This window comes from Theobroma cacao, chromosome 3, assembly GCF_053813885.1.
Source record: "Theobroma cacao isolate CCN51 chromosome 3, ASM5381388v1, whole genome shotgun sequence".
NCBI classification, from domain to species: Eukaryota; Viridiplantae; Streptophyta; class Magnoliopsida; order Malvales; family Malvaceae; genus Theobroma; species Theobroma cacao.
In genome coordinates, this window is record NC_142641.1 from 38,332,453 (window position 1) to 38,348,686 (window position 16,234).

At 32.8% G+C, this 16,234-nt stretch overlaps 1 protein-coding gene and 1 pseudogene across 1 annotated transcript; both read right to left on the bottom strand.

The window, feature by feature from the left end:
- Positions 1-252: 252 nt before the first annotated feature.
- Positions 253-1,711, bottom strand: LOC148763796 (uncharacterized; annotated as a pseudogene).
- An 8,175-nt stretch (positions 1,712-9,886) lies between these two features.
- GA20OX2 (gibberellin 20 oxidase 2) lies at positions 9,887-12,074 on the bottom strand. Its single transcript, XM_007038465.3, has 3 exons — positions 11,138-12,074; positions 10,654-10,975; positions 9,887-10,530 (listed from the first exon to the last, which is right to left on the bottom strand). Exons 1-3 carry the CDS (start codon positions 11,689-11,691, stop codon positions 10,267-10,269), a joined length of 1,140 nt encoding a protein of 379 aa, XP_007038527.2. The 5' UTR covers positions 11,692-12,074; the 3' UTR covers positions 9,887-10,266.
- Positions 12,075-16,234: the final 4,160 nt, after the last annotated feature.

Consider the following 16,234-nt stretch of genomic DNA (forward strand, 5'->3'; position numbering starts at 1 on the left):
AAAAACTTATAATAGTTATCTAAGAAAGTTGTGCTCGACAATGTTTCCTAAATTCAAATTTATCAATTATTGACTCTGTACTGAAAAGACTAGCAATATCTTTCTCAATATAAACAACTAAATTTTCTGCAAGAAACTCATCATCTATTTTATTTCGGAGTCTTGTATTCATAATTTTCATTGCTGAAAAGGCTCTATTTGTAGTTGCTATAGAAACCGAAAGAGTCAAAATAAGGCGAATTAATCTATCTATCAAATGGTAATTCCTTGACTTTTTGTTTCTGCTAATCTCTGGCACAATTCAGAAAGTGTCTTAATATTTTCAAAACTTTGATGATGAGGTATATCGAGCTCGTAATGCCTCAATTGTAACCTCAAAATAAGCTTTTCTTGTTCTGTGAAATCCTGAGAATAAAAACTCCCTGCTAACTTGCAGATATTATCAATATTGAATGATTCGTAATTACTATTAGGATCCAAAGCAATGCTTAAAGTTAAAAGTTCCACAGCTTGCTCATTGAATTTCGAATTCAATTCTTGTAACTGAGTATCTATCGTCACTAAGAATATATCAACTCGTTAATGATGCTCCACAGTTACATTTGGTTGACGAGATCGACCTCTGCCCAAGATATCGTGCACCCATGTCAGGAATTTCTATCTCATGTTTTTGACAAAATTTTTTCACATTCTCAAGTAAATTAGACCACCCATCATCTCTCAACTTCTGAAGGAGTGATTTTGTAGTAAAAACAAGATGAATTGCATTTAAAATATCTTGAGAGCGTAATTGTAATGCTTGGCAAAGAACATTAGTGATTCCCATGATCTCATAAATCAAGTGTAATATGAAAATAAATTCAAATTATGCTAATATTTTACTAGTAGCAGAAGCATCACTTCTTTGTGAATAATTGGCTCCTTCATCAATAATACTTTCCACAACAGTGTAGGTTGCATTAAACATTCTCATCAAGCTACAAATAGAATGAAAGTGTGAGCTCCATCGAGTATCTCTAGCTCTTTGTAGAGTTCTCACTTGATTTGCTCCTCTACCTGTTTCAAGTTCATCACTAGCAACCATGTTTGCAATGTCAATTGCTTGAGCAACTTGTAATTGGTCATGTCTTTTGAAAGAAGCACTAACAATATTTACAATAGAAGTCAACTGTGTTCAAAAATTCATGAATATGAACTACTTCACTAAATGCTGCAACCAATGCTAATTGTAATCTATGAGCATAACAATGCACATAATATGCGTATGGACAATCGTTAAGTACCAAAGCTTATAAACCATTCCAATCACCACGTATGTTACTAGCATCATCATATCCTTGACCTCGAATACTTTCAACTTGAAGGTTATAATGAGAGAGAACAGACATTAACTCTTTCTTCAAAGTCATTGCACTAGTATCACTAACATGTACAAGATCAAAGAAACATTCTTGAACAAAACCATCACCATCACAAATCTCAAAATAATAGCCATTTGCTCTTTTTTAGACTCATCTCGAGCTTCATCAATAATAATACAAAACTTAGCGTTTTCCATTTCCTCTCTAATTGAATTTCTCACCATATTAGCCAAAATATACAAAATCTCCTTTTGAACATCATTGGATGTGTACTTAGCAACACATGGAGCATTTTCCAAGACAAGCTTATGAACTTCATCCCTTTGATTGATAGCAAATTTCCATGTCATTGGTCGTAATCCAAGGTCAAGTCTTTTATGAAAAGCATCAATTTCTTCAAGATTAAACTTTGGACGTTTTGATTTGCACTGCTATTATTCATGAGTTGAAGTATTAAGGTTTGGTGGCTTAAGTATAGGAGAATCATTTGAGTAATCTACCTTTTTTCTTTTAAATAATTTGTCAGTTGTTTTCAACTTACTCATATTTTAATCAAACTTGAAAAAAAAAACAATATAGTCAACATTCAATATTCTTATTTATTGATATTTAAACTTAAAAAATAAAACATAAAACTATAATGAATAAAATATGAATAATTAAATACGAAATACAGGATTTTATATAATAGTTAAATAATATAAATAGAAAGAAGAAGGTAAAAGAAAACTTTATCTTCTTTTAATTTTACACAATGGTGGTGGGTGATCTTTGTCTTTCTTTGTCTAAACTCACAAGCTCATAAACCTCTTTTGAAGAATAAAGTATGTTTTAATAGCGAATTACAAGAAAAGAGAAATAAAAATAAAAGACACAAAAGAGAAGAAAAAAAAAGAGAAAGAGAAAAAAGTGTAGAGAAACTTAAATTAGGGTAAAGTTAAGTAGGTTTGTGAGGTTGTTTGATTTTTTTATTTATATTAATTATTAAATAAAAAATTATTTTGAGTGGGCCATTAATTATATATAATAAATAAAAATTTTCAAAAATTTAGGGGGGCCATTGATAAAATATATATATAAAAAATATTTTTAAAAATTTTGGGGGGGGCCACGACCCCCCATTGTTGGCTTACCCTCCGCCCCTGACGAGAATGGTTGGTATGTAATCTTCAAAAACATCAGCTGATACTATATGAGAATCCATGGTCTGTTGTATTCAGTTTGGTTTGTTGGCATCTGTGGAAGTGGTGCAATAGTGCGATGTTTGATGCTACCACTATTCCAACTAGGAGCCGCCTAAGTTTGGTTAGAAGCATGGCAACTGCTACAACAACAGCACTTGGAGAATTTGATGGGGTTTAAGTTTATAGAGGAAGGAAAGAAGAAGTTTTGATTAGATGGAGGGCTCCACAGATTGGCTGGGTAAGTTTAAATACTAATGGAGCGTACAAGAAATCAATAGATGAAGCTTTTGCAGGGGGATAATTCGCAATTCTGGAGGTGCTTGGCAAATTGGCTTTGTGGCGAAGCTTGGCAAATGTTCGGCATATAGAGCTGAATTGTGGGGAGTGCTTTATGGACTTCGACTAGCTTGGGATTCAGGGTTCAAGAAAGTGATGGTACAAGTGGACAACAAGATAGTAGTTCAGGCTGTTTTGATGGACAAGTTACTACCATGTGCGAATACGGATTTAATACATGCAATTAAAAACATTTTGCAAAACGAGTGGAAGTCCATCTTTTACATATCTACCGTGAAGGTAACATGGTAGCTGATTATATGGCTAATGATGGTTTTGATTCAGTGGAGTCTTATGTTTCTTTTGAACATCCTCCAATTGGAGCGAGAAAATTGTTAATGTATGATATATTGGGAGTTTGTCTTCTACGAATGATTCCAGTATAATAAAAGAATTCATTTTCCATTAAAAAAAATACACTTTGATCCCTTTTATTTCAAAATGCACTATTTCATTACCATTAATTTAAAATTACTTATAATAAATATGAAAAATCATAATTATCTTTAAAAAATTGAAAAATAAAAAATACAAAAAAATTATAATCTTTCTTGCTTATTGGGTTAAGTCTTTCTTGAATTTTCATTTTCATTGTTCATTAAACTTAGTTTTCAGGGTTTTTAATTTTTCTTTATTTTATTTTATTTTATTTTTAAGGTAATAAATGCTAAATAAAAGATAATTTTATTATTATTATATAATTAAATTAGGTTATGATATTATTTGTATTTTTTTTCATTTTTTAAGTATTTGAACATAATTATGATTTTTCATATTTGTAAACAATTGTTGATTAATGATAATAACTAATCAAAGGGCTTAATATTATATTTTGAAACAAGAAAGATCAAAGTATTCTTTAGAGATATATTGAATGAGATTTTTGTATTTCACCTTTTATTATAAGGTGAAAGTTCGTGAAAGGGAAAAGAAGGTTCTAAAGTTTAGACTCTAGACCCAAAGTTTTGAGTACTTGAACATCAATTGACTCCTTAGTTTGATTGATTTTTTTCCCATAGGGATTAAATGAAAATAAAGCTATTCATTAATGTAGAGAAATATCACCATGCATATTCATTAATTTGACATAAAGCCCGTCTTTGCTCTTTCTATCATGCCCATCATCATTCTCATATTCCTATAGCAATCAACTTCCATATCTAAGGTATAAGACTTTTGGATACTTTTTTTTTTTTTTTCTAATCATACTCACCACAGAGTAAGAATCTTCATATGAATAAGAACACTTATATTTGCTCTTCCTATGATGCCTATAAACGTCCTGAGATGAATAAGAATGCTTTGATTTGTTTTTTTTTTTTAAAAAAAATTATGAAATTTATTGAATAATCGTAGAACCACATTACTCTGGGTAAGGAGTGATCAAACAGAGCATCGGTTATGTTTAATCTAATGTACAAAAATTCTGTATCAACAATCCATCTTTAGACACAATTATACAATAAAAAATTCTATGACAAACAGGACGTTAGAGCTCCAATATGACAAGCGCACAAACATACTGCAAGAGAAAGTAAGAATTCGTGAAACATATACCCTGTTTTTAGTTCTTGCTCAATCTTCTGGTTAACTCATGAGTTAATCTGCTCTAGGTAGTCTTGTCAGAGTCAGCGTCTTTAAATGAAAATGAATGCTCATGTCTTCTCTTCTCTTATTCCTATCAAAATTTGACTATCAAAAGAGCTAGTTTTTGAATAATTTCGCCACTTTTTTCTTCTTCTTCTTGGTTTACTTCTCCTCTTTAACTTTTTATTGCCATCATCAGAATATACATGAAAAGTAAAAAAAAAAAATTATGTAAAAGTGTTCCTTGACTTTGACGAGAGAAGTGTGGTAAAGTGTTGATGTTAACTAGGATTGAAATAATACCTAATGACAGTACGACTAACCTAACAGCTGACGTTACAAATAAAAACATATTATACACGGGGCATCAAATTATAAGAGGGGCACAAAACAGGGGCAGACGATTTGTATTCATATATTACAACGTGTAGAGCTAAGAAAATAATTCTGTCGGGTGAGAAAAATGTGGACGAATAACCTTTTTCTTCCGAATAATAACTTCTAGTATAGAAACTAGAAAGCTCACTGAAAATGGTGCAATGCTATACATACGCCAAAAAAAGCCCAATTTTGATTTACTAGGACTTGTAGGCAGTATAGTTTAGGCCTATTATGAGATCACTGATGAGCCAATCCTCTTGGACGTACCCAGTAAACCAGGAGAAATTGGGCTTCATTTATATTTTTATGGCCTGATCAGCCCCATCGAAATAGGCCTATTTCCATAGAAAGCCAAAAATTTCATGCCGAGTGCCAAGATCGTTCCTGTCTCTTCTCTCTTAAGGCCAGTTTCTTGATATCTTCACATGCATACCTGAATTAGCTACGTCTCGACTCTTTCAACCACAAACCCAAAATATTTCTTACTGCCATACAAACTTATGAATGCCATTAAACGGCTATGTTATATGATGGCTCTTGATTTCTGATTTTAGTTTTTGAAGTTTATTCCTGCTTCAGTAGAATAGGATTATATTCTGAATATATACTAAAAAATCAATCGATATTAACACACACACATGTGTATATATATATATATATATATATGAAATCATTGAAATTACAAAAACTTTCCATTATTTCTTCTTCTTCTGTCCGTCAATGTTATCCATAAGTTAGAGTTTTACTATCCAACCATTTATGCCGCTGGAGAACAAAATGATATGTGGTCAATTCGCAAAGCAAAAAACAGTACTAACAAAAATGACAAATGTGTTGATATCAAACGACTGTTTCATTTTACATTGTGCTTTAGTTATTCCGTGATGCAAAACCTAAAAACTTTTGTAGAAATCATACAAATATACCATGTCACATTAGCAAATGAATCAACTCGCTACACTACATGGCAAGCAACAATTTTCTTGAAATCTTTGTCTCATCCAAAGGATATGTCCAATCGACCGATGGGGTTATATTTTGCTTGAATCAAACTCTAATCATAAATAATATATATATATATATATATTTAAAAAATGAAGGTCTAAAGTTGTGTCATTCTCATGCACTAGTTGCTGTCTTGTTGTAATTTTTATATTTTTTGCTTTGATGACGGAGGAATTGAATGCAACTGATGAAAATAAAAACTATGCGAATGAAAGCCACTCGCTTATGATCTTCATTCAGAAGGGGGTAACGACTAATACTTAATGAATTTTTGAGAAGGCAAGTTACGTGGCGAAAGCTAATCTGGTTATGTTCATAACTTAATAACTATTTGATTATGTAAGAGTATAGAGGGGCTGATGGAGAGATATATAGGAGGAAACGAACACATATATGTACATAAGCAATTCGTCGTCTTCCCCCGACAATATCGCTTCCCATTTCACTATCACACCATATAGCCAAAAGAAAAGACAAGGAAATAGAAGAAATAAGATTTTGCGTGATTGATCAACCGTTATGTGTGTTGGACATCCTGGCACGTAATTATGGAATAGGATCTAATGTAAAATATCACTTAATTATTGAAAAGAAACCAAGTATCCCAACTCGATTTGATCATGCCTTTTTATCGTTACATGCCTTGCCATTAAAACTCCTAATAATTTTAGCCTTAAATAGACAGCTTTGAGTGAGCTAATCTTGTAAGTGATGTTGGGTATTAAATATTATCATCCAAGTAATGAAGGGAACTCATCATCCTGTTTTGCCTTGTTGCTTTTACTATACTATTCAAAAATTATTGTCGTCTTCCATGAAAATAACAGAAGAAAAAAAAATACAAATATAATTTATCAAAAGCAGCATACACAAAGAAAAAATTGAGCATCCCTAGAGCTCCAGCAGATATAGCTATCAAAAAGATAAATTTGTTTAGCATTAATTGGACTAATTAAATGGCTGTGCTAGTTTCATACATTAAACTAATGAATGTGGGGAGAACATTTGAATTGTAGCTTTGTTGTTTTTTTCCTGTTGTTTATGAATGTTCTACTTTTACTTGGATTATCTTCTATTTTTACTTCTTACTCGGTAAGGTAATAGATACATTTACCGATAAAAACAAGCAATCTTTGTCCTTACCTTATCCAAATGAATAAAAAAATAAATATATATTATTTTTTTAGCATGGAAGAGTTGCAAAGCCACTGGACACAGAGTCTTCATGTGCATTTTCTGAGTTGGAAGTAAATCTACCATGATTGAAGGGCCGCTATATAATGAGTCTTCATGCAGATTCACATGTGGAGGAGATCTTCTCTAACTGGGAAAATTTTTTTGTCTGTTTAATCCAACCATACATATATCATCTACCCTTTTTTTTTGGTTAATCCTAGGTTTGAGGTCAAAAGATCAAAGCTCCGAGAAAAAAAGGGGAAAACTTAAAACAAAAGGGATGAGGCAGCCCCTATTTAAATTGGATGATGAATAGAATAGCCAATTAGGAGTATGGACTCAAACATTGCCAAAGCCTTTTGACCCAAAGAGAAGTGATCAAGAAGGGCATTAATCACCATATGATATGATTCAGCATATTTCAGGAGGCAATGTCAATGCCAAATTATTTAGTACTGTTAACGCAACACATAGCTTAAGTAAAATTTAAATTACGTAAAAGATAAATAGTGAAAACATCAATCACACAGGACCTTATACGTATTTGGATTTTTTAACAAACGAAAAGAGGGGTTCAAAGTCGGAACAATAATGTTGCTGAAATGAAGGGGCAAAACGTAGGGCAGAGGAGCAGAGAAATAGAAAGGCGAGAGGGAAGAAATGATGTTGTTACATGGAAAGGGCAGCGGAGACAGAGAAGGGGGTGAGAGAAGAGGGAGGGCGGGGCGGGGGTATCCATGAAAAGGAAAAAATCCATAGAGGTGTCGTCTAATGCGGAGGGAATAGTTTGTTGTGCACTAACAAGTGTCTGGTTTCTTTGAGGGTTGGGATTAAGGGCAAAGGGGGTGGTGCCAGAACAAACAACAAATGGTTTCCACGTGATGCGGGCCTTTTGGAAGGGAGTACGGGAATGGGACTGTCGTTGTCCTTACTTGTGGCGGCTGTGTGCCATGAACAAACAAAAGCGTCGGAGGGAGATTCGGTTTCCGCTTCCCTTTCTCTAATTTTGTACACCACACCATCGTAATTATCATCATCATCATCATCATGATGCGTATAATTGTCCTCCCCTCAAATGTTACCACTTTCATTATTATACTACGACAAAAATTGCTTCTTCTTTTGGAAGGACGGGGGTGTAAGGGATCTTGATACGAGGTGAAGAATATCACTACATCACTAACATTCTTTATTCATGAAAGAGTAACTCTGCTTATAACATGATTTCATTAGATCCAACCCATTTGATTAAGTAATTTCTATTTTGTGCTTCAAAATAATGTAACAAGCAATAGTTTTATTATTCCAATTATAAAATGAGCTAGACTCCAGCTTAATTACCTACTGAAGTTTCATCAAAGAGTTACAAGATAGAGAGAAAAATTAAAATAAGTAAATGACAAGAATTATTATGAAATACAAATTCTCATAAAAAAGAAGAAGAAATTATCAAGGTTTCCTTTGATTTATATTTTTCTTTATTTTTAATAAAAAATAACAAAAATATTGGAAAAAAAAATGAACCCTAATAATAATGATCATAAACATCATGTTGATAGGGTAAGCTTCCACCTCCTCAGTCCTCCCCAAAAGATAGTTACACCTGCCCAGTGTGGCAGTAGACGGTGGTCAATGGTTAACTGGCAATGGCTTTAATCCAATAAATTGTTTTCAAGAAGAAAGAGTTAATTATTGTGTGACTGAAATTGAGAAAACAAGGCAAGTTAATTATTGCAATACCTAAGCGAATGATGAGGGTATAATTACATGGCAACTTACACACGAGCCCCTCATTTTCAAAAATGTGGCAGGATTATTATCATATCAATCAAAAGAATGTTGCAGCATTTAAGGACAAACACCACGACAATGTTGCTAGTATTCCTTTGCATTCTATATAGCACAACCTTCCAAATCTCCAGATATAAAAAAATAATTTTAAAACCCAATAAAATATTTGCAGAAGAATACATTTTACAGTGAAAGCTCTGTCAATCCTCAATGGATTCTAGCACCCTGTTCCTCTGAATCATTCAATCGGTGGGCCACTCCTCCTTTGGATTTATTTGACATCCTTAGCCCTCCACATGTAAGTCCAAGAACTTCAAATGAAAGAAGATCATTGGTTGATGCGAAAGCTATTACAACTTTGGATCAAGAATTTTGCAATCGGAATGAATGAGCTTGTAATCTGATGGTATCTCTTTTATTTAATAAAAACTTGAATTCTTTTATGTGAATCTTGAAATATTGTAGATATGGTCGGTAAATACCTATGTCCCATTGGCTATTGTTAACCTGACCCAATGAATCAAATGAGATTGTGTAAACCAAGGTGGTTAAGGGACTATTGTAACCATACACACACACACACACAAAAAGTCAAAATAAAAATTGAAGGGTAAAAATTAAGGTTACTTTTGGACATCCATGCAACCTGTTTCCTTGCTGAGTTTGGTAACCATTTCAAGGATTGGTTTGGCTCTAAGAGAAAGAGTTGAGACCCTAATACACTGAACTCGAGTAGGTCTAATCCAATGATTAAAGCGTTATTTGGAAACAGTCAGGGTGCAATCTTTTCCAATACATTGACAATACTTCAGGTAGGCTTTTGCAGAAAATTTTGTATTTGTGTCCTGATAGGCTGAAGGAGTGAGGCAAAAGCTTTGATGCGCGTAAATCCTATGTACAATTTAAGGGTCACTTTTATAGGGTTGGGTCGAGTTTTGATAGATCTATTTGTACTAGGAGGCCATATACCTAAAACGAAAAACCTAAGCGAGCGAGAGAGTATGAGACAAAATTAATAAAATAACTTTGGCAATAAAAGAAGTTGCTGCAAGAAAAAAAAAACACTAGGAATTAAGTAGCCTAATTTTGTTTTTACATGAAGAGAGGTAATTCTATTGATAGCCTTTCTATATTATCAAAGGAGATACAAAGAATTTAGCTGATGGAGCGCTTTATTGGGTTCCTTATGGTATCTCTTGTCTTGCCTTTTGTTCATCACTAAAAAAGCTTGTCACCTGACCCCATGAACATTAAAAAAAAAAGGCACTTTCCTCTAACTTTGCCTTTTGTCTTCCTTTTTAACTAGTAGCGAAAATCCCAACTCTTCAATCAGTATTTTCTCCCTTCCCATCAATGTCATTTTCTTGGCAGAGAGGCCAGTGATGATATGCCAAGGTCTGTTTTTGTAATGACACCTTTACTAGGTAGTAGAGACAACAAGCGGTTCAGCTGTTTCTCTGTTGAACCCAGTTTGAGAATACTTCGAGAGTGTTCATGTCAGCTCTGTAATGCTTTTGTGTGAACTCAAGCAGCATAGGCCATGTAAAATCTGGATATATTCTGGGGCTATAAGCGTCCACCAACTCTGTTGGTGGTGTAACCACTTTATCACCCTTTGGACACAAAAAGAAAGCGAGAGATTTTCTTGGGGTATGGCTGTTCACAACCGCCCGGTGCAAGCAACTTTTGTATCTCCCATTTGAAAGAGCCTGAGAATAAAAACCCAACAGAAGGCTTATTTAACATTACTGCAAAACTTTATAAAGCCTTTTAATCAAACCATTATAGTAAAAGAAATAAATTATGTATGGATTAACTGAACGGTATCTCACCATGAAGGTGTCGCCAATGTTAACGACAAATGCTTCGAAATTTGGGCTAATTGAACGCCATTCATTGTCTACAAACACTTGAAGACCACCAACTCGGTCTTGGTGAAGGATGGTTAAAGACGTTGGATCACAATGAGGCCCTGTTCCTAAAGTGAGGTCTGGTTTTTGGCAAGGTGGATAGTAATTCAGCCTCATTATCGAATCGTTTTCCTCAAAAAATTCTCTAAAATGTGCTCTGCCTACGCCCAGACTAATTGCCAAAAGCTCCATGATCCCAAGAGAAAGCTTGCTCATGGCCTCGCAGTAGTCCTGGTAAACCCTCCTACAGACAAAAACATTCAAGATTTCAGCATTCAGGAACATAGTAACAATCAACATGACATTCTACAGAAAAAGTAGAAAGTAGGCTTTTACTGGAAAACATCTTCTTGTTCTTTTTTTTTTTTTGTTTTTAAAAAATTATGCTAACATCCTAATTTCTTACCCGAACTGCCTGAATTCATCTCCCATTTTATTAACAAGGTAATCTTCAACCATCCTGGATGAGTTTTTCTCTGCTGAATAGCGAAAAGAAAGTGTTTCCTTCCATGGCAGCTTGGAGGAGAACCTGCCAGTGAAGCTACTAGCATATCCACAGTGCTCACCAAGTTTTCTGTGAGCCCGTTGCTTTTCACTGAGTGGCAATTCAAAGAAGTTATCTATGTACTTATGAGCATCAGCTACGAGTGTTGCATCGACTCCATGATTAACTACAAGAAAGAAACCATGCTGCTGACATGCCTCGCCGACAAGCCTTGAAGCTTCCTTCGCGGCAGCAGAGTCACCAGACAGGAAGTCTCCTAGGTCAATGAGTGGTACTTGGAGTTCTGGAGCATTAACGCAAGGCTTCTCGTCGTCAGGCCATATAAATTCTTTTGGTATGTTGGAATCGTATTTAAGCACAGAAACATCAAAAACCAGTTGCTTTTGCTCATCATTTCTTTCATCTTTCGGATGGTGAGGCATGGAGGCTAAGTTGGAGACGCAGTCAATTGCCATTGCATGAAGAGTAAATGTTTTGAGGCCTAGGAAAGATAGACAGATATATGAGTGATTTTGAGAGTAGTTAAAGGCGGTAAGAGGTGGACTGAGACAGAGAAGGGAATAGTCAGTTATTGGCAAAGAAGAGGAGGGAGCGGCATAAGTTTGAGAGTTGTGATGAAAGAAAAGCCAAGGCCGCTCTCATTGGGGAAATCGGTGAACAAAAATTGGAATCTTATAGTTCCTTTCTCCCTCTCTCTTTCTATCTCTCTTGAATTTAAGTTTTTTTTTGCAAGCAAGGGCTACTCAAAAGGGGGAATTGCAGTGCTGGTGCTTTGTCAATTGGACAATTAGGTAATCTGCTACGAGTTCTAGGGGGTATTGTCTTTTTTATGGTTTGCCAGGAAAGCGTTTCCCAATGGCATTTGGCGTTTTATTTGCGAGAGATATACTAATGTCACCTGCTAAGACCTCACTGTCTTCTAGCAAGGGGGTTTTTGAGTCCTCGTCGGACCCATAAATCTCTGTACCGAAAGGCAAAGCCCAACCTGAGACAGCACTATGCCTTCCTTTATGGGAAGAAATCCTTTGAACTAGACCCAATGACAATGAAAGTAAGTGAGAAAGAAACCAAAGCAATTAGTGAAATTCAGTTTATTTTCTTGTTACAAGCTCACTTATCATCATTTTCAATCTCCTTTCCTGTGTATTCCTGCTAACAAGACTTAAAAACATACAGGTTTACAGCATATATTAAAATTGCAAAAAACAGGGAGTACTTTGAATGAGGCTGGCTGTGGTGTTGTGACAAAACTCAAAAAGCACTTGTAATAAGTAAAATTTTTTGTTGCTTACCGGTATGATTGCCCATCAAACATAGTACAACAAGGAAAAGACAGAAAATTCTGCTGTTGAAAATCAGCAAGATCTTTCGGTGCAACAAATGACAGAAATTAAATAGCTCGGGAGCTTTCAAATTTCATGTCAAGGAAAGAGCAATTACCACAGGATTTTGAGCCGCACGCACTCTTTGTTTCGCTCTTGGGTATCAAACTCTCAATGACTTCTCAGAAGTAGGTTGCTTCAAGCCTGCTATGGGTGTAATGGGTGTCACGAGAGTGTGAGATTGTCTATTTATAATGTTCCCAGGGCTAAACTTTGAATCTAAGGCATGCACGTCTCCTGACTTTTTTTTTTTTTCCCTGACTAATCTCAATTTTCTTGACGACAATCTGATTGTTGCCAACATCTTGAGTTCACAAGTTTAATGTGTCCTGGAAGAGGACTTTTGACTGGAGCAGAGTAACATTGAAACTAATGTAAACTGTGTTAATCATTGTCATGTTTTTGGATTCTTCTGCTTTTTTATTTTTGGGCTAAGAAGTTATATCATTTTTATACACATTATAGATTTGTATGAAGATTGTTTTAAGTAGATAGTATATTTTATCATGTGGCCAGTTAACCTATAGATTTTTAAAATATACTAATACAGTACTATACTAAGCCAACAGATAGGTGGCAAAAGTATAAATGGTGAAATCTTTACGGTTTGGTATATTATCAACAAAAATAATAATAATAATAATAATAATAATGCAACCTAAAGCCCTACTGCCCTATCTCTTGCAGTTCCCATTAGATATTTGGATCTTGTATTATTTAATTCATGTCTATTTTCTTTCTTTTTTGGTGATCTAACTTTACTATGATCGGGAAAAAGCCAGACCTCACTGCCTACCCAACCAATTTGTTGTAACTCAAGCTAGCTAAGGCTACAATTTTATTTTTTATGTAAAATTATAGTTGTTTCTTTGTTCTAATCCAGAGCTACCAGACATATTTTCTGATTTCAGTTATTGCATTTTTATTTTTCCTTATCGTGGTCCAGAATTTGAGTGTTATGTCATGTTATACTACCTACCACGTTGTCTCTAACAATTTTTTTTCTCATTCATGTAGCTATATCTGAGAAAAATGAAATTAAGAAAGAAAGACACAGAAAGTATTAATAGCAAAGTTTAAACACAAATACATATATATATATATATATATATATTTATTTATGTAAACTCATTTTCATTTTGCTTTTTTTTTGTTCTTCGTATATAGTTCAATATGATAACAATTATAGCACCATCATATTAATTTGTAAGTTAAAAATTTGTAAATTTGATTTTGGATAAAGCTTATCGTAAATGAATTAGGTTATGTGTTATAAATATGTTGGCTCTAATTACTACGCTAATCCCAAGTAGCAATTAATTCAAATCCTTGATACAATTACTAATGATATTGCAAAATAAACTAATTATTAATTAGCAATAGTATTTTTTTTATATACAAATACGAGCATTACAACTTTAACTTAAACTTTTTAACAGAAATTCCGCTGGCTCACTGCTCACCTTAAGTTCAAGTGGCTAATTAGCGATATGTTGAAAGGGAATTTTGCCTATTTTATGTAATTCCCGAATTTGAGCACTAAACTAATTTTTGAAATCCCTATCTTGCCATTGAGTGGAGAACAAAAGGTGGCAATTAAAGGTGCTTGGGACTATATATGATGCTGGTGGATTTGACGCAATGTGAATGTCATTCACCAAAAATTAATAAAAAACAAAAAAAGAAAAAGAAAGCCATAATAAATTTGCCCTAGACTTGTCATTCAAAGACTCATTTAGATTTGTTGGAGTAGAACGCAAGTGCCCTGTTAGGGACAATACAGTTATATTTCCCTCTCTTTATGTCTACCCAAACATTGCTTGCTTTTTGGCCCATTTACACCATCAATGCATGGCTGGTGGGTCCATACAAAAATATGATGATTTTTATGAGAAAGAAAAAATGAGCACACACAATTCCATTTGATTTTGCTTTCAAAATTTAGAGAAAATAAATAAGCATAATAGTTTAGAAAATTCTTAAATTTGTATTAAAAAATTTAAATAAATTATTGTTTTAAATCGAATAAATTTTTATAATTAATAATTAATTAAATGTCGTTCATTACAATATTATTTGTCATTTTATAAATTGTGATACTGATGTAACGTTGACGTAAAATGTGAAAATACCATGTGCTCATGTCATTAGACCAAATAATCATGCAACGTCATTAACATATGACATAAAATGACAAGTAAAGTTTTGACTAAATATAATCAATCAGTCCTTAGTTATAAGATTTTACTTGATATAAAATAAAAATATAAAAATTTAATTAAGAGTAATAAAAGAATCAAAATTTATTTAAATTTTTTAAAAATAATTTAATTTTTTAAAATATTATATATTATGGGAGCCGTCAACCTCAAAAAATTGTTAGATTATTAATTGGGGATGTCTATTTTCTAACAACATATTTGTGAATAAAATTAAAATCCAAACTGTGTGCTTGTGAAACTCTGCCATATGATACAAGAGGAGAGACAAAATGATAAATCTATTTGTTTCTTTCACTCTTTGCCCTTTCCTTGTCAACCTTTTTCTTATACCTTTTATTCTAACAAAAAAAAAACAATTATTACTGTCAAATCTTTAGTACTGTTTAATAGATTATTGGTTATTTTTTATTTGTTTAATTGATAGTTTTATTTTTTTAATAAACAGTGAATAATAAAGGCAAATAATAAAAAATAAAAAATAAAAATATCAAACAAAGCGAAACCTTTATGAATTAGTAAAAGATGGCAATTTACAGTCATGCCCTTTGAATATTAATCCTCCCATATATCTGCAATCGCTCTGTTGCACATACAAATATTTTTAAAAGCATATTGAGTCTCATGTTTTAGCTATATTAATTAAAAAAAATAGTTATCTCTCTTTTTATAGTAAATCCTCCCATATTTATGGAAGATGGATTTTTAATCCAACTACTAAATAATTTTAAAAATGGAACTAATAAGTATTTTACACTCCATCTCACCCTCTGTCATTTAAGTCAAATGGACAATATATTTGGGTTCTACGATAATTTTTTTTTAGAGACCACTCACAAATTTTATATTTAAAAAGAAAATTAATTACATCAATCCATACTGTTAATTTACCAGTTTTAGAATAAATGGTGAATTTTAGAAAACATTTATATTAAATGCATTGTCAATGTAGAATATCTATATATTATTAGCAAAATCATATTGTTAACAAATAAATTTAAAAATTGGAAATCTTAAAATATAAATACTCATAATATTAAAAATATTTATTTAGAAGAATTTTTGAATTTTTACTTTCATATAATGAGGAAGTGACATTCTATAATTAATTGATAGTGTATGAATATTATACATTGACCAATCAAATATAAACCCTTTTAAAAATATTTTGATAGTCTTAACGAATGTCTCTGTTGAGAATATTAATTGAAACATTGATGAATGAAAATAAAGACTTGAGCTCATCATCTACTTCAATTTTATGAATTTATTGTTCCTTTTTTAAGCAGAATTAAATAACTAATATTTTTCTCTATAAAAATTAAAAATAAAAATGAATAAATAAATCAAATTAAAGTACAAGTTGCAACACTTGCAAGACAACTTAAATTTTACTG

Excerpts from the sequence above, each read along its gene's own strand:
- GA20OX2 (XM_007038465.3), bottom strand. The coding sequence starts at position 11,691 with ATGGCAATTGACTGCGTCTCCAACTTAGCCTCCATGCCTCACCATCCG. Across the intron at positions 10,976-11,137 it reads GATGAATTCAGGCAGTTCGG|GAGGGTTTACCAGGACTACT; the intron begins GTAAGAAATTAG and ends TTTTGTCTGTAG. Across the intron at positions 10,531-10,653 it reads ACATTGGCGACACCTTCATG|GCTCTTTCAAATGGGAGATA; the intron begins GTGAGATACCGT and ends TTTTATTCTCAG.